Source organism: Gracilinanus agilis, chromosome 5 (genome assembly GCF_016433145.1).
Source record: "Gracilinanus agilis isolate LMUSP501 chromosome 5, AgileGrace, whole genome shotgun sequence".
Lineage (NCBI taxonomy): Eukaryota > Metazoa > Chordata > Mammalia > Didelphimorphia > Didelphidae > Gracilinanus > Gracilinanus agilis.
The window spans coordinates 36,195,121-36,222,122 of record NC_058134.1 but is presented as its reverse complement, the minus strand read 5'-3'; the positions used below and the strand labels follow the sequence as shown (position 1 = coordinate 36,222,122).

Genomic DNA, 27,002 nt, shown 5'->3' with positions numbered 1-27,002 from the left:
TTTCTTTCTTTCTTTCTTTCTTTCTTTCTTTCTTTCTTTCTTTCTTTCTTTCTTTCTTTCTTTCTTTCTTTCTTTCTTTCTTTCTTTATTTCTTTCTTTCTTTCTTTCTTTCTTTCTTTCTTTCTTTCTTTCTTTCTTTCTTTCTTTCCCTCTCTTTCTTCCTTTTAATACAAGGAACATGAACCAAGAGAATTGAAAAATCATCTTTTTCCCCTTGGATGAAAAATATATAGTAAAATATAAAATGTACCTATTTCTGGGAAAATGGACAAAATCCTTTATAGGTTCCCTTTTAAATCAGCTTTCAAGGACTGTATGAAACTTAATTATGAAAGATTACAAATGAGATGATTTGTAATTGGTACCAGCTGCAGTTTATATTGGAAAGCATAAATACAAATAGAATTATTTTTTTCTTAGCACAAATCACAAAACTAAGGACCTGAACTTGAGGGAACAAAATTTACCTTCTAAACTAGTTTTCTCCATTATTTAAAAAGTCTTCCCTTAATAGTGAGATAAGAGAAACTATCTGATGTCTCACTCCATTTTGCATAGAACAGCCAACCTCACTTTTTAAAAAATCTTTTTAGGATTTCTGGGTGGAAGGATTCTGAGAGATGTTCTACTTAAAGGGGAGCTGAACCTTTTTCTTGTCACTGATGCCATTGGCAGGTAGACCTTTCTCAGAATAAGGTTCTTTTAAAAAAAATTCCCAACTGAGGAGAAACAGAGAAGAAAAACAACTGCTTGAACATGTACATGGGCTGATGGGGATATTATTGGGGATGAAGACACTAAACAATAACTCTAGTCCAACTATCAATAATACGGAATTAGGTCTTGATCAGTGATACACATAAAACCCAGTGGAATTGCGTGTTGGCTACAGGGGTGGGAGTGGGAGGCTTGGGGGAGGGGGAAAGAACATGAAACATGTAACTAGGGGAAAATATTCAAAATAAAAATTTAAAAAATAAAAAATTCCCAACTGAAGGCAATGGTAGGTTTCAATCAGAGGCTAATGACAATAGAGATGTTTTTTTTTTTTCCTAAGCAAGGTTCCAGATTGCCTGAAATCTCCCCACAGACCTGTGGGCTACAGGAGTTCAGTCCAACCCCTTCATTTTCCAGAGCAGAAAGCCGAAGTCCACGGAAGCCCCACTACTTGTCCAAGGCCATATAAATGACAAAGGGCAAAGCCAGGATTCAGGGTTTCCCCCTCTAAATCCCACCCAGTCTCGTTGCTTGAGGCCAGATCCTAAACTACAAGGTTCTCCAGGAAGAGCACCCTTCTCCGCAAAGGAAAGGAAGCAGCCTAACCAAGAGCTCCTGCAGGGGGGCTGGGATGCTCCTTTCTTTACCTGGGGAGGCCGGCTGGGGGGTGTGCTTATCAGAGGTGCTGGACCCATAGCCGAGGCAGCATTCAAGCTCCTTTCCCTTTCATCCTGGTAAATTCGATCCCTTTCCGCTTCCGGCAACTGCAAGAAGTTCTGCATAGCCCGGAGGTTTACCAGCAAAGACTGCGAGGCAGTCTTGGGGTCCTCTTCCTTTCGGAGGATTTCTGAGAGCAAGCCCTGCAGGGGAAGGAATGCGACAGCGTGAGCTTGTGGCCCGGATCTCCGGGAAAGCACACTGCGGTGCCAGGCGATCCTAGCCTAAGCATTCCTTTTTCTTTTCCACTAGATTTAGAAAATGAACAGTCAGAGGCATTCATTCTGCATAGGAATATATTAGTGACAATTTAGGTGGTGTAGAAGAGAGCCTCAATTGTATTCTTAATTTTATTAAGCATCTGCTTTACATACAACATAAACCGAGTCTGCCTAATTGGTCTCTTTCCTTTTAGTGGCTTAACTTGCCATGAAATCTTTCACAGTAAGACAATTGAGAGAAGTTAAGATGAAGTGAAATCCTCAGCTCAGCAACATTAGATTGCAGAGTTCTCATGCTGGCTAGACCAAAGCTGCAGAAAAAAATCAGCGTTCAATATGTAAAGGGGGAAAAAAAAGCCATCTTGAGAAAGGAAAGAAGGACTTTAAAGGAAAATGCTTCAGAAATTTGATTAAACAAATAAAAAAAAATACTCCCAAGGCACCACTTTAGAAGCATTAAAAATATTGCACATTAGAATATAACCAGCTCAAATTATTTAAAAATAAGTGACACCAATTGGCCTTTCAATTTTGTACTGGAGAATTACACTGACATACTCCAAATACTTTCAAATACTATCCTGCTATACCAGTAATCTAATATGTATAATGCTGAAATTTTGAACTTCAGAAGACGCAGATGTAATTTGAAATACATAACTGCTTTTCCACATTACAAGGATCCACAGTAGAATGTTAATGAAAAGAACATTTGTCCTTTTATGAAAATAGAATTTAAGATGTTGTATAGAATCTCTGCATTTCCTAGAGGACTAGCACCTCAAGTCAATCATATTGGTCATTTCTGGACTAAGAATGGTCATCAGCAATATGAGAAAATTATCACGGCAAAAAAAGAGCTTTCGTGAGCGATCTCCCCCATCAAGGAGGTCATTACTATTTTACGACAAAATCTTCTTCTATATTTTTTGAAGAATGCTTTTAAGAATGTGAAGATTTCCTTCTAAATGTTTCCGTTCATTTTTTTAAATTTCAATTTTTCGAGGACCGAATTCCTTCCCTTTTCCCATCCCCATCCCTTTGTGTGGAACAACGTTGGGATCATCAGGGTTGAATTTGTTTCTTTGCCAACAAAATGGAACCACGGATAAAACATTTGCTAGGCAAAGAAGGCACCAGTCTGTGAGTGGCAAACAATACTTAAGATTACCTTTTCCAAAGCCTTCATAAAAATTCTATTGGGAGAGTGGAAACCAAGGGTCTAAAGAATAGGAACATTTGGTAAAAGGAAAGGATCTCTAAGTATTATGGCATTTTTAGAGGTTATCTGCAAGAACCTTTAAAAGAAACTGCTCAGGTAGATCACTGTCAAAATAGTTGGTGTGGATTTGATGAAGACGATGCTTTCCTCAAAATTCAAAATTAGATGGTCCCATGTCATCAGCAGAGGATAGCTTCTAAATAAACATGGTCACATTTTGTGCCTTTATTGCACAAACTTATAATTTATGGGAGGAAGAGGCCAATATGCCATGATAAGAGAGAGAACCACAACCAAATGTTGCTTAATTGGAAGAGAATTAGATGGAAAAATTAGAACAGAACCTTGAAGTCCTTGTATTAGGTAAAGGCTGCTCCCATTCATTGACAAGGCCTGCAGTCAATTCAATTAAAATTCAGCCAAAAAATGTCATCAGTCATCCAGATTGTTTATCTGGATGACGTCAACTAGCTTGTTTGACAGAATTTTTTTACTGAATTGATTTAGCATGTGGTATCCTAGTGATGCAGTCAAAGAGGCCTCTTAAAAAACAAAACAAAAAAGGTTAGGGAAACCTTTCCCTCTTTCTGTCCATGTTCCATTTCACCCAAATATATGTGGGTGATTTCAGAGATATCATTAAAGGAAAACGGGCAATATAGCAAGATAGGCTCTGACATGGCTTTGCATATGAGGGGCATCGCTATTAAATGTCCATCACTGATATAATTTTCTTATTAAACGAAAGCGCAAACATAGTATAAAAGGATAACAAGTTCACCTCTAATACTGATTCATAGAATATCTGAAGTAATACTTCGCTGAGACTTTACGAGAGTTTATGGCATGATAGGCATGACAAAAAGAGCATGCTATGGGCTAGAATGATTTGAAAGAAATCAAATCAGTGTCTTTTAGGCAATTACATTTGGGAAGCTTGAAACTGGACTTCAAAAAAATGAAGCTGCTTTTTTTTTTTTAAATTCAGAGAAAGAATAAATCTATGTCGGTACAAAACTGCAATATAGGAAAAGTAAAGGGCAAGTTTTGGGAAAAGTTCTATGTTCCATTCCTTCCTAGGTCTAGATGAAAAAATTCCTCATCTGGATTCAGAAGTGAAGTAAGCCTGTTTATTGAGTGAAAAAAGCTTTGTTTCAAGATTAAGGATTTGGTTTTATTTTAGGTCTCTCCTGTCAATTACCAGCCAAATGTTTTGGAAGAAAAAACAATTTTATTTTCACTTATTATAATTATTCTAATGGTCCAAGTGCTTGATTTTTGCCTTAAAAAATCTTGGAGAGAACCGAATCCTTGCCACAAGCACTGAAGTAACTGAAGGTAGGCCAGTGTAGATAGTACCAGATATTTTGAAACCAGTTTACCCATTGCTTTCAATGGGGGGAGTGCCCCCTGGTGGACAATGCATGAGAAAAATAGCTACCAAACGTTTTGTCCATAGTTTATGAGCATCTTAAAAACATTATTAGTCTCCCAAAACATGGGGTGTCGGGATGTAACTACAGGCAGACCTCGTATAAGTAAGGTGGTTTTGTACATAAAGCCACCATGTCTTTGTTCCACTTTACAGCTGGGAAGACAGAGAGCCTTGCTGTGAGTCTATAGAAGGGGTCACTTCCTAATGCAAAATGGCCATTCAGGAACAAACTCTCCTTGGACAAGGGCCCACGACCAACCTGCCTTCCAATGATTTCTGCTCTTTAAGTCAACGGTGGCAGAGAACATTCCCAGAGCTTGTTAATTCTTTAATCGGATATGAGGTGCCGAAATCTCTGGACTTGCTGAACACATTGAATATGCCCATTAATTTGTCCAGTTTGGGGGAAGAGAAACTCGTCTATGACATGGGGTAAAAGCTATGGCCACATGAATGGCACATATGCATGGGAGCTCATTCATCCTCAAAGTGCAAAAGTTAAAGTGTAGATGCTCTGAGCTTGAGCAAGAAGACCAATCTCTTATCATTTGAGAGCTTCAAAGGCACATTCCTCCCCTTCAGCAAGGGAGAGCTCCAGATATGGTATCTCTCTCCATCACTACTTTCCCACACACACCCTTTTTGCCCTTCATTTAAAAAAAAGATACTGAAATTAACCCAAATATTTTTTAAAAGGCAAGAATAAAAAGTAAAAATAGAGAGAAACTTAGCTCTTCTGGAAAGGCATATTTAATACCAGTTTTCTCCATTTCCCTTCCTTAAAATCCTATTGAGGAACTTTATTCTAACACAGGAATAACCTTGAGTTCTTAAAAGACTCATTGGCAGAGTATAAGCTCTAAGCCTTCACCCTGGCTGTTTTCCTCATGCCTGGAATACTCTCCCTTGTAATCTCAGATCTTAGAATCTCTGCATTCCTTTAATATTGAGATAAGGTATCTTCCCTTCCCGCAGGAAGTCTTTCCTGGTCCCCTTGGCCACTGGTGCCTTCTCCAGTAAGAATTCTTTCTAACTAATATCTAATTTGCTTTCTAACTTTCTAACTAATATCTAATATCTAAATAATATCTAATTGGCTTATATGTTCTGATATGTGCATACATGTGTGTTCGGGTGTATTTTTCCCCATTTAGAATACATGTAAGCTTCTTGAGGGCAGAGTTGACTGCGTGTATGGCTCAATGAGAGACTCTGTTGTCACAGGACTAGCCTGGCCAAGATGGCCTTTATAATCACAACAAAGAAATGATAACTAATAATGACTTAGAAATTGAAGATTTCTAAAATCCTTTCCCCACAAAACCATTCTGTGTGGTTGCTAGAATAAATATGCTAATGTCATTTTACAGAGGAGGAAATTGGAGCTCAGAGGAGGTAGGTAATTCAACTAGGACATGCTAGAGCCAAGATTAAAGTTTTACTTTCCTCCAAGTCAATGATCTATCTCCCACATCACACTTGGAAAGCCTCTTCCTGAACAGAAAGTTGACCACTGGCTGTGGGTGTGTATGTGTGTTTATACACACACATCTATAATAATGTCTAGCACACACACACATACACACACTTCCCCCCCGCCCCCAACTCAGGAATACTATCTTTTTAGGGATCTAGGTGGTACAGTGAATATAATACTAGGCTCGAAGTCAGGGAAATTTGAGTTCAAATTTGGCTTTAGACACTTACTAGCTATGTCATCTTCGGGAAGTCACAACTTCTGTTTGCCTCAGTTTCCTCATCTCTAAAATCAATCTAACAATAGCATCTACCTACCAGGGTTGTTATGAAAATCAAATGAGATATCTGGAAAGCACTGGCATATAGTAGGTATTCGATAAATGCTAGCTATTAGTGTTATTAATCGACATCATTATTTAAGGTATAAAAGGATGTTGACCTTCATCGACAGAGGATATAACCACATTTAGGAAATTACAGAAGTTTGAATTATGAAAGGACTTTCTCACTGCAAAATTTTCGAGTGTTTGTAGAATTTTACACTGATTTTACTTTGGAGAAATTTCATATTCTTTTGCAACTTAGGTTCATGGTTGTAAAGTGAAAGTTCTAAACTTGTTTTCCGATGAAAAACTGAATTTACAAAGAGATTGCTAACTAAGCCTGTTTATTTTTATATTCCAAAAGGAGAGTTTGCAAGTCATCACGAGTAGAGTTCATTACTAATAGTCAAAAAATGTTCAATAAATATTATCAGTTCTTTCCAAAGCTAATTATGAATTCTTTAAAACGGCAGATAAATGAAAGTGTCTGCCAATTTGAACAAAAACATAGCCTGTCTGGCCTGCAGTTTGTCTCTTCTTTGAACATAATCACTGATTCAGATAGATTTTTATCAGCTCCATGGAACTTCAAAGCATGTACAGAGAAAATATGATTTGATGAAATCTCCCCCAAATATGTAAAGCAACTCTGAATGCTCTCAATGCCCCATTTGCAGTGAATTTTAAATCACATGTCCAGGTGAAAGATGATTTTTCTAACTCCACCCACTCACCTGGACCTTTGCCAAGTAAGTTATAAGCAGACACATTCATCTATGTCGTTAGTAGCAAAAGGAGGGCTGTCGTGGTGGTGTAATAGCACCTTTTTACCTTGGATTCAATAGTGATATGGATAGTGTGCTTTTTCTTAAATTACACTGCAAAGAATTATATGAACACAGTGGCAATTTCTGTTATACTTAAGCAGGCAAATTTCTCTCCACCAGATAATTTACAGAACTCAAATTCAATAAAACATTGCATGATGGTCCATTACTGTTATCAGTTTTGAATAATCCATCTTCATTCTTCATTTTACTGGAAAATAAAGTGTGCCAAAGACAAAAGAGGAAAAAAAAAAAGGGAAAGGCCTGAGAATGGGATCTGAATAAACTCTTGAGTTTTATTTAAAAAGCTCCCTGCCACATAGATATGTCCAACATGTAAAATATATGTGACACACAGAAGCTGAATGCTCTATGTTTAAACAGTAACTTTCCAGAAGTATATTAAAGCTGGTAAGAGTTTATTTAGAAGCTTTCAAAAATTAAAAAAAAAAAATATGTTGGCTTATACTAAAACCTCATAAAAGAGGCACAACTAATTAGCACCTACTGAGATTTAGACTCTTCAATAGTAATTTATGTAAAAATATATTTGTACCAAATAAAAAAAAAGGAAAAAGGGAAAATGTTTCTCAAAACTTGAGAAATTATTTTTTTAAAACTTTACCACAAATGAATTCGATTTGTGGAAAGTAGGAAGGGGTGTCGTCCCCACCCCAGTTGTGACGGTCCAGTGAGGTTCATGCTGACGGACTATGGTGGATGCATATTTATTTAATGTGAAATTCCTAGGGCTCAAATACTGCCACTGGCTCTGCAATTAATCTCATCCCTGTCCGATGATGCAGATATTGCAGTCTGTCCTCGCCTGCCCATCCTTTGTGTCATTGTCTGCCCTCTTCCATGTGTCCCTCACTGGTGATCCACCTAATGTTCTAGGGAACTTCATCCCTTTCTCCTGATACCATGGTACCAGTGGAGTCCTCAGACTGTCCATCTGCCATCCTTCATCCTTGTGATGTGAACAACCCATCTTCTTTTCCTATCATCCATCCATTTCCTTCATCACATCTTGAACTCCTTTGGTTCTTTGGAGTTTCTCATTGGTTGCAGCCTCCTCACCACCCCCCACCCCAGCCCTCTCCATTGCCCTCTGCGTGATTTTAATTGTTTTTCCCAATGACAATACGTTTGCCCACCACACGGTAACAGCCAGAACTATGTGTGTCCAGACCATCATGCTCCCTCCTCCTCGGATCGCTTGTATGACAACAGCGTCTTTGTCTGATTACGTCATAAAGCCTTGCATTTGTATGTACATATTTTACACTATTTTTTAAAAAAAACTTCAGTTGGAATTGCACATTGTAATAAGTGCACACAAATGTGTGATGTGAGATTTGACTGTGCAGAGCTCCAGATCTATACATATGCATTAGCATGTGTATTTTAGTACTCTATGCTAACACCATACACTAACACTCTGCACCTGCTTTTATTGAAATGCATACACTTTGAAATAAACACACTACATGCATTCATATGAATGTATAATCAATAAAATAAATGCAGCTGTGTTTTTTTAAGTGTGACCACCCAAAATACATGCATGCTTGCGTGTGCAAAAACTATGTCTCAGAAGCGGCATACTTAAATAGAGGGATATGGCGAAATGTGCCCAGCGAGTGATTTACAACGAACCGTCTCAGAGCCCAATGACGACTGCTTTCTGAGAACTATCCCCAGACCGGCAAGGAACGTGTTAACTGGAACACGTTTAGTGTCATGCTAGATAAAATAAATGCTTCTTTTAAAGACAGGTTAGGCATTAAGATGGCTTTTTTTAAAGTGCTCTGCATCTAGTTATATCCCAATTTCTATCTCTTTCTCTCTTTTCCCAGAAAAATAGTTATTTCTTATTTGATGTTAGCCACTGAGTTGGTTTTGCAGTGCTTTAAATTGCACACAAGTGAAGTCCATCATTTTTTCAAACAACTAATAGGATTAGAAAAATAGGATCAGAGACCTGCAGCTGGAAGAGACCTGGAGGTCTTTCATGCTAATCCTTCCTTCATTTTACAAGTGAGGAAACTGAGTCCAGAGGGGTTGACTACATTTGTTCAAGGTCACATAATTATTAAATGGTAAAGGTCAGATTGAAACTCAAGCAGCTAAGTGGAACAGTGGATAGAGTGTGAGACTTGGGAGTCAAGAAGACCTGACTTTGGGGGGCAGCTGGGTGGCTCAGTGGATTGAGTCAGGTCCAGAGGTAGGAGGTCCTGGGTTCAAATCTGGCCTCAGACACTTCCTAGCTGTGTGACCCTGGGCAAGTCACTTAACCCCCATTGCCTAGTCCTTACCATTCTTCTGCCTTAGAACCAATACCCAGTATTGATTCTAAGACAGAAGGTAAAAGTTTAAAAAAAAAAAAAAAGACCTGAGTTTGAATTCTGCTTCAGACAAGCTATAGGGACTTGAGCAAGTCTCTTACCCACTGTCTGCCTCAGTTTCCTCATTTATAAAATGGGGGTAATAAATTGCACCTACTTCATAAGGTTGTTGTGGGGATGAAATGAAATAGCATATATTCACAGGGCTATATAAATTCTAGATATTTTACCAAATCCCTGTCCACTTTCCACTAAATCTTCACAGTAAATACTCCCTTAAAATTAAAAACTTTGTTAATAAGGGATGGCATTCTCCATCTCACACTCTTAATAGTCACTCTGAACTCTTCACCATAAGAAACCTTCAGGAGTTCTCAGCATCCCAAGTGTTCTCCTTGGATTTGTCAGCGTATTCTCGTCTTACTCTAGGTTAGTCCATGTCAGTGTTACTGGGAGCTCCTAAGTACTCAAGGTCTGTATGGATTTCATTTGAGTAGAGGACTTCATTAGATGGGATGAATCAGTTATTGCTGCTAATAAAGAATGCTACTAACAGCAGTAACAAGGTAGGATTTTTGGCCTACCCTATTCGAATTATATGTAGATATAAAATTTAGTTGCCAGATAAGTGTAAAATGTAGAACAAATTGTTACAGTTAAAAAGTTAGGGCAAGTGTAAAAAAAAATCACAGCTGTGAAGCAATAGACTTCATATTAAATTACCAAGTTGAGACCCCGACTCCACCCCGAGCACTGGCATTGTAACTACCCTCAAAGTCTGATAACTCTATGGGACTCAGGAAAAAAGAGAGTAAATTCAGAAATATTCAAAAGAGCATAATTCCTTGGATCCAACCACCATTAAATATTAGCTCCCTTTTATGCTTGTGCCAAAAAACTTAATTTTTCATCATAGCAGCTGTAGTAAAACAAAAATGGACATTTATTTCAAAATACCACAAAAGACTTAGCAGCAAGAGACCTGGATTCGAGTTCTGGATTTGCTTTTTATAACTTGTGTGATCTTGGCCAACTTATCTTACTTATTTGGTTTAAGTTTCCTCATCTGTCACCTGGGATGGCTGGATGACTAAATGGGCTCCAAAGTCCTTCCTAGGTCTAAGGCTTAGGAGTTGATGTTTCAGAACAATTATTTAGTTCAGTGTTTCTCACAATATTTTATCTCATTTCACACATAAATAAATAAACAAATAAATAAGCAAACAAATAAATAAATAAATAGATAGATTTGTGTATGGATCACCTCTCCCTTCAGGTCTCTTCCTTCATCAAAATAAACATATCCAGTGTTTATTGACAACAATATCTACTTTGGCTTTGCCAAACAAAGAAAAGATTCTAACAGTAAAAGCTGCATGAAGAACAGGTGACAAATGAGATCCCAGGCAATGGTGCGAGTGTGGGTGTTGGGGAGGAGTGGGGGGAAGAGAGGAGAGATACTACAGCTAGTTTAAAAAAGTATGAATGACAGTGTGGAGGAGAGTGACTATGCTATGCTAATTCATTATGCTAATGAACCATACTGCTGCCATCACTTAACAGCTGATCATCTCTGGCCTCCATAATCCTCTTAGTACTTCCCTAGGATCCTTAATATGAAAAAAAGTTAGAGAATAAATTTGCAATAAAATACCTAGTATATCGCATTTACTTTTTCTCATGTTCGCCTCATGTAGAAACAAAATAACTCACATTGACATAGTATTGTAAGATTTCCTCAAGATTCTTCCTTAAAATAACTCCTCCAGATAGGCAGAGTCAATATTACTGTCCCTGCTTACAGATGAGAAACCTGATCCTCATCAATGAAGGGACTTGATCTGAGGTTACAGCCGTGAAGTTTGTGGCAGAGGAGAGTCAGAGCCCTGATCTCATCAATAGTTTTTAGAAATCAGTAATTTCTGTTTAGAAATCAGTGATTTAGAAATCAGTAACTAAGCCAGTAATAAGGTAGGGGACCTTGGGCGTAAGACATTCTCTTTTGACTTCAATTTCCTCATTTATAAAATAATTGAACTGTTTCTAATTGCTTAAAGTTTCCTTATCTTTAAAATATTCTATGATTCCTGTTATTGTTGTCGAGTTATTTCATTCATGTCTTGACTCTTCATGATCCTGTTTGGGGTTTTCTTGGCAAAGATCCTATGGTGGTTTACTATTTCCTTCTCTAGTGCATTTTACAGATGAGGAAGCTGAGGCTAACAAGGTTAAGTCACTTACCCAAGGTCACACAGCTAGAAAGTGTCTGAGATGGGATTTGAACTCAGGTCCAGTGCTCTATCCACTGCATCACCTAGCTGCCACCCTGAATGATTCAGGGGATGACATAAAGACATAGCTAACACTAACTTTAAATACCTGCCATCTTGGTAGCAAATTCATAATAGAATTTATGACTGGGTCCTAAATGTAACTGTATTCATAGCTATTGTTCTAGCCTCCTACTGCCAACGAAGAAGTCAATGTGAACTGGAAACTGGAAAGCAAGACAGGGTAACATCCATAAAGCACGATGAGGAAAGGCATCCATGGCTGATCCCATTAAACTAAGTTTAGTGTTTCAGTCCGGAATCTGTGACTGAAAACCCACCTGTAGAGACGGCCTCCCTTCATGAGTCCAAAAAGGAGAAAACCCCCAAGAACGGGAGAAAAGAGAAATACGGCATGCACAAAATTTGGAAATTTTGAATTTGGAAATTCAATCAGACCTACCTGAGTTCTGTTAAAAGCCACACGTGCAAATACTGCCTGGGAGATTCCCGCTCTTTTTAGTTCATCTCGCACCCACTGGTAGATTTCGGAAGACACCTCTGTGTTGGTGGAAACCTGTTGCTCCAACGGCTTGTTCATAGATCTACTGACAGGGGGAGGGTGGTTCAAGTACTGTTGGTTTAAGGACTGCTGGGCTAAGAGTCTGTTCACTGCATACTGCTGGTTTAGCAACTGAGCCATCACCAGCTGTTGATTTACCAACTGAGGACTAATAGGAGTAGATACAAGTCCAGGGTGCAGGTTTGGAAGAGGGGTCCGGACCGATGGCTGGCTGCCGTGAGAAAGCTGCACAGGGGATGGAGGCTGTTCAGCTGTGTTCCCTGGGACCGGCTGCTGGCCAAAGTTGACATGGTTGGCGCCTTGCTGGGATAGTTCAGAAAGGCTATCCATTTCAACTACAGGGGACCAAGAAGAAAAAAAAAAAGCCATTTCTTAAGAGGAGAATTATAATAACGAGATGTCGCATTTATGTAAAGCTTTAATGTTTGCAAAGTGCTTTACTATCCAAATGTAGACAATTAAGAATCTCGATACTTCTAAAGCTGAAAGACAACCCAAATCAAGTTAAAATTGGGGACAACTATGTGGATTACCACCAAACCATCCCATTTATTCCCCGCATCTACTACAATAAAAGATAAAGAACAAAGTCTGTTGTTATTTTTCAAAATGTTGCATGATATGCTTTGGCTTCAGACTCTTAAATTTATCACTTTAATAACGTGAATAAAGCTATTTAAACAGATGACTTATAAAAGACAGTCATTTGTTCAGGGATAAAGATGATAAATTTAGGTGAGAAGAGATATAATTTATAGCGATAATCATCATTCGACAAGTATTTTAAAAAGTTCCTACTATGTGCCAACTACTGGGTATATGCTGGGGATATAAAGAAAGAAAAATATGTGTGTATGAATATATGTATGATATCATATTAGGAAAAGAAAAATAAGACCACTATTTCTCCTGGCTTCCCCATTTTCCTTTAAGTCTCAAATAGGGACTCGCGTGTTGGCAGAAGCCTTCCCTGGTCCTCCTTAATCTTTCTGCCTTTTTTTCTGAGAGTATCTTGAATTTACCCCATGCATATCTCCTTTGTAAAGAGTTGTTTGCATGGTGTCTCGCCCATTAGGCTGTGAGAGCCTTATGAGCAGAAACCATTTCCCCCACTTTCTTTACATCCCAAGCTCTTAGTGCAGTGTCTGGAATACAGTAGGTGCTTAATAAATACTTGCTGACTTGACTTGAATTTGAAGTCAGAAGACATGAGACAAATCCTACTTCTTCTATTTACTACCCACGTGACCATGATCCGTGGTCACTGTTGTCTCAGTCTCCACAGCAGTAAAATGTATGGATTGGACCAAGCGAGCTTTAAACACTCGGCTAGTTTTCAAACCTATGAGCCTATGATACTAAAACGTATTTCTTGTTTGAAGTCTCTACGGAATCAGGGATGTAGTTTATTGGGTCATAAAACTGATGATCTGCCCCCAGATAAGAATGATTTCTATAAGAAGCTATGGTGGTGGTCGGCTAAGTGGCCCAGTGGATAGAAAGCCAGGCCCAGAGATGGGAAGTCCTAGGTTCAAATCTGGTTTCAGATACTTCCTAACTCTATGACCCTGGGCAAGTCACTAAACTCCAATTGCCCAGCCCTTACTGTTCTTCCTTCTGCCTTGGAAATGATATTCAGTATGGATTCCAAAAGAGAAGATAAGGGTTAAAAAAAAAATCTATGGTAGACTGAAAAAAGACTGTTTTCATTCACTGTTAAAATTATTTTTACGAAAAAGAAATGGTCATTTTAGTGTAGTGGTGATGCTGGTACCATTAACGACCTTCCCCAACCCCCCCCCCCCTTTGAGCTTCTACACTGGCCAGGTATCCCACAGGGGTAGGCAGCTCTCAGTGCCTCCAACATTCTGCTGCAGGGAAGATGCTGCTTTTATTCTCCTCAGTGTAAAAGCTGAACATGGAGCCGTAAATAGGCATTTCCCCCCAAATACCACACTATGCTTCCCTTGTGTAGACAGCAGCTAAGTCTTAATCATCATTTCTCATTATCACTAAATATTCAAACTTTACATTTGGAAGAACTTATCACAGTGCTGAAGTTAACTGGCATATGCAAACTATAACCAAGGATGGGGGAAGAGAAACCTTCTATTTCTACAACCAAATGTAGAGATCAGCCCAAGTGGGCCATTCACATAGAATAGTAATTCAAGCAATTATCACAAAAGTGATGCATTGTCTTCATTACAGCCTTAAGCTATAAAAGGCTAGGAATCTGTTTTGGTAGATGGATGGTTTTTCTCCAACTACTAAAAGCTAAAACATGCTCAAAATTCCGATTCTCCTGCTTCCTAAAGCCTTAAAAAGATATTAATAATTATTTTTGTTAACAGAATAAATTTGCAGAAGCTCTCCAGAAATAGGCTGAAAACAGGATATACTATCCAAAGTTAGGTTAATATCACATACTTCACAGCAGCATCATTTTTAAATGACAGTATCAAAGTGCGTGGAAGTGGAGGTCCTTAATAGGAATAAAAACGCAATCTGAAAACGGCGTTCGATTTTGGGAATGCTAACAACTTCCTCAGAAACTGGAGTGACTGCCTTTCGATCTGGAAAGAGCGCAGGACTTGGAGTTAAAAGATCTGGGTTCACATCCTGCCTTGGAGTTTCACCAAAGAATTCTTAAGCCTTAGTTTCCTGGTTTATAAAATAGGAGTGATAATGTACTGCTAACCTTGTGGGATTTTATAAATGAGGAAAGAATTCCATCTATTCTATATATCTTGTTTGTCCTGCGTGAATTACATGTTGTTTCTCTTATTAGAATGTGAGCTTCTTGAGGGCAGGGCCTGGTTTTCTTCTTTAATGACATCCTCCATACTTAACATAGTGCCTGGACTTACTGATTGCTCAGTAAATTCTTACCGACTGATTAAAAACCCTTAAAGGATTAAATAAATGTGAGTTATTACTATCAATAGAAGGCACTGACAAGAAGGTAAATGCTTAGGCAAAAAGAAAATACAGATTTTTAACCCTGTCATTCTTGAAATTCTAATTCATTCTAATCTCTCCTTTTTCATATTGATTCATTTCTTCCATAACAAATGTTGATACTGTGAGCTAAAATTAAATATTATAAAGTCTTACTGAGGAGTCAGAAGGACAGGAAGTACAATGAATTGTTCCTGAAGAAGTTTGGGCGAAGGTCAATTAGAAAATTATCTACTTGCCAGAGTGCTTAAATAACCTTTGCAATAGATAGGTGCGTCATAAAAACATGAATAATTTCTTTCAAATTGATTATAAAAATCATGCAATTTTCCATCTAAAAAATTCACTTAATCCTGAGAGAGATCATATCGAATATTAGTTATTCAAGACCTTGTTAGGTCTTTATAGAGATGTTTCAAAATGACAGCTTCCCTCCTCATTCCATGATTTCCTGCATGTCTGACAACCAAGTCAGTTTGGCTGATTTAAACACAAACATTTATTGAATTTAATTATCTCATTATACTCATACCCCAAAAAAAAGAAACATACTAAATTGATCTCTAATTGGGCAATCAAAATAGCTGGCTTTAGATATGATTGTGATACCCCCCCCCCCTCCACCCCCAATGACATGTAATGGTATGTGGCCCCCTTACAACGCTTCCTGCTTACCCAGCATATCTTTTGTCTTCTTGAAATGTTTATACCACCTTCCAAATTCTTGACATTTTGCTGCTGATACATTTGCATAGTAAGTGCTGTTCACAATGGATGAAATCATACTCTGCATGAAAAGGGGGGAAAACATTTGTAATATATAGCAGCCCAAGTTGGAACACAGAAATTATTTCAATTGTTAAAACCATATTTTTTTTATCATCTGAGTACCATAACAATTTTTTTTTACCCTTTAGCCTAGAGCTTCAACTTAAAATTCATTAAGCAGAAAATCAAACATTTGTTTTAAATGGAATGGAAAGAAACAACCCACAGAGACAAGGATAAAGCTATCAAACAGTAGACTTGTTAACTTCAACATAGCATCTCTAGATTCTCTCCCTCAAAGCCTTCTATGTACTCCAGGCTTGTAAAGCTTCCATTGAGCCCAAATAACTCAAAATGCATCTGATGCCTACAAAGCCACAATGTATGTTCTACCTCCAGAGCTTGGGAATGAACTGCATAGAACTATTGTCTTCATTTTCCATAAGTTGGTTCCACTAAGAGAGGTAGGATGGGTTAGTGGACAGAGAACCTGTCTCAAAATAGGAATACTTGGATTCGAATCCAATCTCTGAAACATCCTGGCTATGTGACCCAAGACAAGGAACTTAACCTCTCTGTGTTTTGGGTATCTCCCTAAGACTCTAAGTGGCATGGAAGGCTCTGACCTGTTTTGGTGGAGGAAGTTTTCTCACCTGAGACTTTCCTCTATCAATGAAATCATAGGTTTATTTCCCTGTCTTACATCCTGCCCTATTAAGAAAGGGGGAGGTAGGGATGTATTGCTACTATCTAAGGTCAGAATAACTACATAAAAGAAGACGCTTAAAATAGTCATAGGAAACCACTGTGTGAAGGAGAATTTATTATTAGTTCTAATTGAATTTGGGGGAAAAAAAAGCAGGAGTCTAGATTTTTAATTGGCCTTAAAAACTCTCTTAAAATGCAAACATTTGAGATTTCTCATGGATATCTTTGAGAAAGAAAAAAAAAGTGCTATTTTAGGTATATCACTCTTCTTTCTGATCAATTATCTGGAAGCAAAAAATAGTCTAGTTTCTAAAGCATGAAATGGAAGAACAACAATGAAAAGTTTATTCTTTTCTTTTTTTTTTTTTTACACTTTCAAAATTGGGAAAGAGTTTTTTAAACAAATAAAATGAAACCTTATCACCACAATTTCAATGAAAAGAACCATGTTTGAAAAAATTAAATAATTCTTCCCACCCCATATATAATAACCAGTCAATAGTGAGTACATTAAAGACATTTCCCATTGAGTCTTAAAAATAATTAGATTTCCAATTACTTGCTCTCCCCCTCCCTCCTCCTCCAGCCCTTTGTGTATAAAAGCTTGCATTTCAAACTTTAGCTGGACTATGGTGAAATAATTTACAGAATAGAAGTATTGTTCTATGGACAGTTAATAACCAGAAAAGCCAGTTTGGGGACAAAGATACAAAATATTTTCCTATCACTGTCGAGTTTAAAGCAATTTCTAATTTAAACTTGTGTTATTCTGGATATCGACTCCACTGAAATTCATTATCAGTGTTAGTTTTATAGTGCATGCAGGCTAGTAATATGTAAATTGGGGGGGGGCTCTTAGAAGAGCTTGGCTAAAAAGATGTGCTCGAGTGTGTTACTTTTGCAAAACAGAGATAGCCTAGCAAAGGGACCCTGTGACAAACTTCGTGTCTGCTATTCATTGCTTTTACATCCATTTTCACATTTTTATTCCACTAAAATCCTACTTCTTAAAGTGCTCATGATGCTATGTCATTAAATCCAATGGTGAGCAATTTAACTAAGAGCCTGCTACAATCAACAGCGTAAAAGAGCCTTATAAAACTTGCCAAAACTAGAGCCCAAAGATTTCCTGATCCAGTTAACAATCCATCAGCATCAATAAAGCTTATTCCATTGTAATAATGGGCCAGTACCCTCAGACACTAATAAAACTACTGAGACCATCTTCTGGATAATGATGATTTCTCCCAGTGGATACTGACTAATATTCTTCTGCTCAGGTCCAACTTTTTTTTTTTTTAATTCTATATGTTCTACCATCCAGACATTCAAAGAGGTTCTTGAATACCAATATCATCAATGCAGAAGCGATTGTGTGAGTTTTAACCATTGTCAAGCTCTTAATTTGAAAAAGCATTCTTTAGTCCATCTATTTGTTATTTATTTTTAGAATGCCTCATCTATTAAATTCTTGCCTTTAATCCTGAAATATGCTGTTTGTTTACCTTTTATACATACAAAAGTGGCCAGAGGTCCATGCTTATGGTCATGGATGAAAAATGAAGTGTGTAAAATCAGGTCAATTTGGATTATAACCTCATGCACATTTAGCTCTCTGTTTTCCATATGCAAATTATTTCTTTGCAGATTTTTTGTAGAAAATTTTTCATCAAAATGAATTTGCAAATAAAGCTTTCTGAGTTACTTCTACCCTTCGGGTTGTTATGAACAGGGAATATAAAGACATATACAGATTAGCCTAAGCAAACATTAAATAGGGCAGATCAAAAGATTAAAATATAACAAAGCTAATTAAAAGATTTTTAAAATTATTTGATGTACTTGAGTTTTACCTTTTTATTTATCCATCTTATCCATGTTATTGCTTCTCTTTAGAGCAAGGAATGGAAATTTCACTCTATTCTTCACTAGAATATTTACCCAGCTTGGTCTAACTTTTTGTTTAGATGAGAACTTTCTCATCCCCTACTTTATGTTTTGCAATAAAGTCCTAATTTGAGTTTATGATGTCACACTCTATTGCCACAAAATTCATTGTGACGCTTGCAAATTGGAGTTAGGTTTTCATGGTAAGATCAAATTTCCAAACAGCCAGAGATTATCTTTTAAATAATAAATATCCAGGGCATGGGGCAGGCTTGGGATAATAAATCCAGGGAAAGTCTTGGGTACTCGACAAAAAACTAACAGAGTTGGACCTGGAGGAGGCAAAGTCCCTCCGAACATTTTCATGGAATGGAATTTTCCTTTTAGAAAATCTCTTCTGCAAATACCCAAGAAGAGTAGCTACCAATTTTCATGATTTAGGATGATCAGTTTAATATTTAATTCCCTAAATCATATATTCCGTTATGTATTAACATCCCATTAGTTCAGCAAATTTCCAAAGAAATGGCTCATTTTCACTCTTCCAGAGTGTTTGTGTTTTTATTGTGAGAAGCTACCACTTTCGTTTGTGTTTTTATTTTGAAAAGCTACCACATTCATGGGAGCTAAAGAACAGAAGTCATTATAAGGATACAAATGGGGAAATCTTTACATTCAGAGTTAACGTGGATTTAGTTGCCAACTCTATCACCCTTTAAAAAATCATTTGAGATGCCAAGAGGACCGAAATGAAACCGTTTTAAGTACTTTTCTTCCCTAACTTAAAAGAAATGCCATCCCAAGTTCTCTAGAGTATAGTATTGCCCATACAGAGATGGCGAAGCAGTTACAGTACTCTGCGGCCAAGTAGTTCCAATCCTCTCGTGTTGTCTACTTAAACGAGTTATCAAAGGCATTTGGCAGAGGGCACTCCTTGCACAGCAAGTTTCCTTCCTGAATGGCCACTCTGTACAAAATAGACCTGTAAACCTTAGGGGCTGGGGGTGGGGCAGGGAATCCCCCGAATACAAGTCTGGCTCTGCTGAAATCTCAAGTTGAAATGGGGCCTCCATAGACTTAGCCGTCATCTGACCACGGCTTGCCAATCCGAGAAAGACTATGGACAGACTGCCTAAACTGGCCACACATGGCAGACTCTTCAGGTAAACTCCATCATCTCATTTCAGGCAGCCGCCGTGGAAGCTTTCCTAAGATCCACAAAGCACACGTCTCTTCCCTACGAGGGGCCCGGCAGTTCTCTTTCAGAGTCTGGTGAAGATCTGCTCTGAAATGGTGCCATCTTCACAGAAACCCCAGTACTCTAGAATGATACCATCTGCCACAGGCTGAGCTTTCCTTTTCAGCCAAATACATTATTTATAACCTTTCTAATTGTGTAAAGGTAAGGAGAACATTTTTCTGAAGCTGGAGACTTAGACAGAGCTAGAATATTCTGACACCCCTCTAAAACGCCGCATGGCTCCAATTTTAAGCAATCAATAAACTGGGGGGGGGGGGCGGAGGGAGGTGGGGAGCAGAGTCCTTGAAAATGTTTACTTTTTAAAGTATGGCAGAATTTTCCAAAAGGGAGAAAAGTATGTACTAGACACACAATATTTTTAGAGAAGGAGGAAAAACAGTCGATTCTGATTTTAGTTTTAATATTCACTGGGCATTTCACTAGCCAATGACAGCCAAGTTTTCGGAGAGAATTATTTCCCACAAGAACATTCATCAACTGGGGTAGGTTGGGGGGAGAGGGGGTGGAGAGTGATTGGATTATCATTTTAAAATGTTTTGTTGTTCTTTTAACAACAACAAAAACCACCCCCAAACAATGCTAATCAGGTTATTCAATCATCTAAACTAAAACTGTTCATGCTTTTCTGCCAAATCAACCAACCACAGCAAAATCTGTTATCAGTGATTGCTCAGCTTCCAGTCACAAGAAGTTAACCCCTCCTTCCCCAAAAGTTCTCCTCAAATAACCTTAAAGGGACCCACAAGGCTGATCCTAGAGAATAAGGAAGTGAGGATTCCCTTCAAAGCAAACTTGGAGAACAGGAAGTAGTCTTGTTCCACAGTTAAGACATCCTCTAACACACTCAACCGAGCCAGGACCGGAATCCAACAGCTCCCACGGAATTCAGGTGACCTCCATACTTTTTTCTAAACCTGGATTTGTTCTCCTCAATTTGCAATCATGACCAAAAATCACTAAAGGCCTTGTTGATTGTTTAAATAGGAAGGAGGTTGGGGTGGAGAGAGCAGGGGAGGAGGGAAACAGGAATATCTACAAAATTGTGGCTCACCAATGTTTAAAGCTTTCAGGCTCTATCAGTGGAGAGGGCAAGGGCTGCATCAACTTATTTACACAATTATCTAAATACGATTAAACAGCTGATGGACAAATATTAAACTGGAAAATGTATAGTCATTTCAGCTTAATGTAATCCTCTTTCTGTAAACACCCAAGATGATTTTTTTTTCAACCAGAACAGTCCTGACATCTCATAAGCCTAAGGGTGAATAGCAAGAGATTGTTTTTGATAGTTATAAATATTCAAAAGACATGCAGACCATCTGCTTTCATAATACAGGTAAAGCAACACTGAGATGGGGACTGCTGTATAAAAATGATTCTTTTAACAAAGTCTTCCTCTCCTCGAAAACTATAAAGACAGATGTCAAAAACTGTTTACACAGAGCAATCAGGAGCGTGCAAAATGTAATATTCCTTTTACACACAGTGCTTGCTAAAGAGATTTTTTTTTCTTTTTCTTCCCATCTGTGTGTTGCAACACATTTCTACAAGTTAAAAACATTTTTTCAAACAGAGATCTCATGAATACCCAAAAACATGCTATCTGGCTTCTGAATGCTAATTAATTTCAACTAAAGAATCAGATTTTTTTTTTTTTTGGGTTGGGAGGAATGTATGTTTTTGAATTGGAGTACTCTAGAGATCAGGCTTAGAAAACAGAAGAAAATCCTATATAGGTTTGATTCTAGAAGACTCTTCTACAGTTTCAGTTTTTAAAAAAATATAATTTATATCTGCTTCATTTGGTTTTTTAATGAAAATTTATCACTATTAACCTCTTCAACATAAAGTCTAATATAGTTTTTTTTAAGTGATAAGGAAACACACACATGCACACACACACACACACACCTTGCCTTCTTAGCAAGCTGTGAACAGTGTGGCTCATAAACCCCTACAGTCAATTTTCAGAACTGAAACACTAATCTTGACAATAACCTTTTAATGTATTATATTAATGGCACAAAGGCATTAAGCACCTTTTTATAATTCTCAATAAAATGAGCATTTACTGAACAATCTGTCAAACTCCTGGCTCTGTGTGTGGGGTTTTTTTTTCCCCCTGAGAAGTGAAACTTCACAGTTTGCAGCTAGCTACAGCACCCCTGGCTTCCTGGTCCACTTGGTTGATTAGATTCCACAGCTGAGATCCTCCAACTTAGATAAAAGGTAATTAATTGGGGAGAATCTTCCAAACAAACACAAAAACCTACATTTGCTTCTGGTGGAAAGTGAGTCAAATCTACATGTGAATTCACTTTTAGAGCAGGGCTTCCTGTCTAAATACTTCTAAACAATTGAGTGCCACAGCTAAGCCCAGCAGAGCCTGGTAAGAGCTCCTGATAGTGAATGGATTTGTTACATATTGACAGGTAGTCTCCAGATGTTATTTTGTGTTTTTTTTTTTAAATAGAATAAATGAGAAAATAAGTAGGAGAAAATTCTAAGTATAATATTCTTTTCGTGATAATTGCCTCGTGTCCCCCAAATCTTTCCCTTTAGATCTTCTACTGCTTTCTAAACGACACTCTTGGGAGGTACAAGTGGGGGTATAATCTGAATCTCAATTTGCTGACAGAATAATCACTCCCAGATTTTACTTAAATTCCACTTGCCATGCAGTTATGATTATTGCCATTGTTATGACCCTAAACCCTAAATAGATCCTTAACAGAAAGTCAAAAATGTCTGTAAGATGCAATTACAGAATGATTGCAGAAATTTGCTGTTGACAGAAATTAAGATGCCAGAATTCTCTTTTTCGTGTTCTGAAGAATTTAAAGATCATATCATCGGAGGTGTGTTTCCCAAGCCAAAAAGTCAGTAACTATCAAGTTAGTCATATTTTGAAAAGGCCTTAAATCAGTGTTCTTTCTCCTATATCTGATCTGTTTGATAAGAGAATAAACCCACTGGCCCATCTAGGGCATATAGAAATCTTTTCCATTTTTTAATTTTTAACCAAATTTTCTATGATACTTTGTCTTTGGAGCTATCAATGGTAACTCAGCATTAGGCTTTCCCTGGATACTGAACCAGATTTTCCTAACTGAATCAGTGAGTGAAAAGACTGACTTAAAAAAATATTCAAAAGAGACACAGTTTTATTTCTTTCAAGTAGAAAGTCTTTCCAAGCAGAGGTCCTATAGGATCTTCTTTAGTGAATATATTAGATTCCTTTGTAATTACTGTCATGTATTTTTATGCAAAAAGTATGTGAAAGTCCTCAAATGGAGTTCCTTTTCTTTTTTTAATTTAGATGTCCCCTGCCTCCATAACTTTTATTTATTATATTAGTTTACATAGATAATTCTTTATAGTATTAAGGTAACCTTTATCCTCGTCCACGTTAAACTATCATATGTTCAAAATTGGTAGAGTTCAAGTCAATAAAATTTTCTTCAATTTTATAGCATTAAATGATGATTACTGATTTTGAAAGAGTGGACATGTGAGAGTCTGATCCGTGGGATCGTGCTCATCCTTCTGCTGCTGCCCTGGAATTGGTAAGCAATCCTTTCCTACCTACACACAGTGTCAAATGTTCTATCACTGCTACATAACTATAGAAAGCAGACTACAATTCCATTCTAAAGCACTGCAAAGTTGAATTTTTATTCCCTTTCAACTGAAGCCATACTTAAGACTGATATGAAAAAAAGGCAAAGAATGAATGAGTTGATCAACTTGCTCCTCCAAAAGCATTTGCTATCCAAGGAAAGTTCTCTTTCAAACCTTTGCAAGAATCTAAATATCTGTGCCTTTTCAAGTTTACCTAATATATTTTGAATGGCCATATCTTGTGATGAGTTTTTTGGACAACTAAAAGTCAAACGTTGCTCATGATCACCCTGGATTTCAAAATTGGAGGAAGAAGAACATGATCTTTCTACCTTTACATTAACTAGTCACATTGCAAAAATGCTCCATAATTTAGAGAACATTCTAAGCAATACGTCATCTTGGCTCCTTTAGGAAATGAGATGAAGTGCTCAAAAAGCTAGTTTGGTACTGATTATATTTACAATATTCTCTGGGTGTGCATTGGTCATTTAGAGAAAAAAAAATTGCATATGTCAATTATTCTTTCTTTCATGTCAACAGAAAACCTTTTGATTCAATTAAACATTTGCTAATTATAAGTAATGTGCAAGATATCATGCTAGATATCAAATGCACACAAAGGTACAAATAAATTATAGATTTTTCTCTCAAGGACCTAGAATCTAATAGGAGTGTAAAGTGTCTATACAAATGACTATAAAGGAGAATCAGAAAAAGAGAAGTCTGGGTATTAAACAAATGAATAATTAATTACACTAACAAGAGATTACATTTCTATAATGTTTGAAGGTTTGCAAAGCACTTTATACATATTATTTCATTTAATCCTCACCATAACCCTTTGAGGGAGTTGCTAATTTCATCCCCATTTTATAGATGAACAAACTGAGGCACAGAGAGTTCTGGTAACTTGCCTGGAGGTACGTAGGTAGAGTATGAGGCATGATTTGAACTTGGGGTTTTCTGACTTTAAAGATAGTGTAAAGAAGTGGTGCTTGAGGCTATGACTGGAAGGCAAAGGGATGATGGTGAAGAATGTAATGTTCATTTCAGGTATGGGGAAGGCTTGATCAAAAGCCCTCATGATGTGCTAACCTAGCCATCTGAATCAATTTATACACTCAAATGATGAATATGTAAATGGAATCTTTAAAGTCAAGGCAAGAAAGGCACTCTGTGATTTGATTACATATTGAAATTGCTTTATCGTTTGGAAGAGAACTAATCACTTGGATTACCTACACAAAGTAGGTTTGGGCAAATTCCCATGATTCAAACTCTTCTGAAACAGTCAGGCAACACTAGCTGGGTCTTCCTTCATTCCTCCCGACCCCCCAACTCATACTGAACTTCTACTGTGAGAGAATGAGAAAGGAAGCAGAAACATTCCCAAAGGCAAATCTTATCACTTATAAGAAGAAAAGACTTAAAGATCAACCTCTTTATCCACTAGAAATGATCAATAATGTTCAGCATGGGATCTGGAAAGACACGGGGTCACATTTTCCTGAAGTTTAGGTCTAACTACGCCATATCTCTATTCATTAAATGCCAGTGGTTCCCTATCGCTTCAAAGAATCAAATATTAGCATTGAAATTCCTTCCCATTCTGACTCTTTTCCAACATTATTATATATTAGTATACTCCATGTGTTTCAAAGTCCACCCATATTAGGCTACTTGCTATTCTTCACACAAAACACTCCATCTCCAACCTCCACACCTTTGCCCTGGCAATATCCTATGCCTCGCATGCTCTTTCCCTTTATTTCTCTGCCTCTCATCATCCCTAGCTTCCTTCATGATTCAGCTCAAAACTCACTATTTATAAGAGGTCTACAAGGAATATTTCCTAGTCCATCTCAGCTGCTCCTGCCCTCCCTTCTTTGATTATATCTTACATGTAGATATTGCCTACCTCATGAGACTAGCGCAGTGACTGGCACATAGTACGTGCTTAATAAGTGCTTGTTGTTTGATTAATAATGGGTGAGAAAAGCATTTATTAAGCACCTGGGATATGTCGAGCCTAATGCTACAAATACGAAACCGAGAGAGCCCCAAAAGGTGAGGAAACAGTATATTCTGATAGACGAAACAATCTGCAGAAAAAGGAGTGGTGTCCAAGGAAGAGAGCTTCAGTATGGGGAAGTACAAGGATTGTTCCAAGAACCAGAGGGCAGTCAAATGACATTCCCTTTTCCACCAGCAATAGTGGTATTGATTTGATTCCAGTTCCCAAAGTAAGACATCAAAAGGTCAGAGAGAGATGGAACAAGGTGGGGCTGGGGCATGAAGGTGGAGGCTGGGCACCTGGCATCATGGCTGAACCCCCTGGAGCTTAGGAAATATGACCCCTGGGCAGTATTGGAGCTCAACCGCTTACACCTCCCTAATCTCTCTAAGCCTCAGTTAAATGCCTCATCTATAAAATGTAAGGGATAATATAACTAAAGTAACAATAATTGGCATTCATGTAGCCTTTTAAGGCTTGTGAATGTTCCAAATGTGAATTCTTTTCATCCTCATAACATCCTTGACAGGTAGGTGCTGTTAGTTATTATACTCATTTTACAGTTGAGGTCACCAAGGCAGACAGAGGTTAAGTAATTTGCCCAGGGCCACAAAATTAGTAAGTATCTGAGACAGGATTCAAATTCAGGTCTTCCTGACCCACATCTGGTTTTATCTACTATACCACTTCATTATGTTATGCCTCCCATACAGGGTTGTTTTAATTATCTAATGGAAACATATGTAAAAGTCCTTTGTGAACCTTGAAGCACAAGAGCAATGTCCAGTGTTATTATCATTTCATATAAGGAAGCGGGAAGCCAAAGAATTCACCGAGTGACTTCCCCAAGATTACACGGGGAGTGAGCAGAGCAGACTCAAGTCCAGATTCCCTACTTAAGAGAGAAGTTATTTTTTGTGGCCAGCCTCTGACATTCCAAGCAAGTCCTTTGCTATTTCTGTTTTCTTAGGTTCAATCTTGTGAGTTGTTTGAATGAAAGGCTTGGCTATGTGGGCCTCTATGGCTAATATTCATGTCAAAAGAATGGAGATGATGAGAATCAATCTGATCTTTGGGGATCAAATGGTAAATATACAATGTAATTAACATCATCTCTCAAGCTAAGTAACTATTAAATGACAATATATTTGCCAGGATAATAAAAAAAAAAAAAAGGGAAAGAAACCTTCAGCATCCGGTATACTTCCCAAATTTTGTTAACAGAAACAGTCATTAAAATAACTAATCCAACTGATAAAAGATAGATTTTTCTTTTCTTTTCTTTGCTTTGCTTTTGCTTCCATATTCAGTTTTCAATGCACATCCATTGAGGAAAATTGTAGGATGTCTATACTCAATGGTATGAATAATGGCTCAGAGGGAAGGGCAAAGGCATGTTTAGTCTAGACGGGGCCAGTGGATTTCTTGTCAGCCTAATTATTTTAGCAAGCTATTTTAAAGAACAGAATGACACCCCCATTTAATATGTTATCATGTTAACATGCTGGAAACCTTTATTCCTCCAATTTGGAAATATAGTGGAATTTGATGATGTTGTTGAGGTCCTGACACTTGTATAATAATAAAACCCATTTACATCCACTTCCTTAATATCAATGCTATGAGGAAGACTG

At 37.6% G+C, this 27,002-nt stretch overlaps 1 protein-coding gene across 1 annotated transcript in view; it reads right to left on the bottom strand.

Annotated features, from left to right (window-relative positions):
• SATB1 (SATB homeobox 1) overlaps positions 1-27,002 on the bottom strand; it is a 94,040-nt gene that overhangs the window by 47,336 nt on the left and 19,702 nt on the right. Inside the window, exons 6-8 of the mRNA XM_044679794.1 lie at positions 15,779-15,890; positions 12,023-12,477; positions 1,365-1,577 (exon numbers count right to left, since the gene is read on the bottom strand). Of these exons, the coding sequence (XP_044535729.1) occupies positions 1,365-1,577; positions 12,023-12,477; positions 15,779-15,890 (780 nt within the window). The remainder of the gene's footprint in view (positions 1-1,364; positions 1,578-12,022; positions 12,478-15,778; positions 15,891-27,002) is intronic.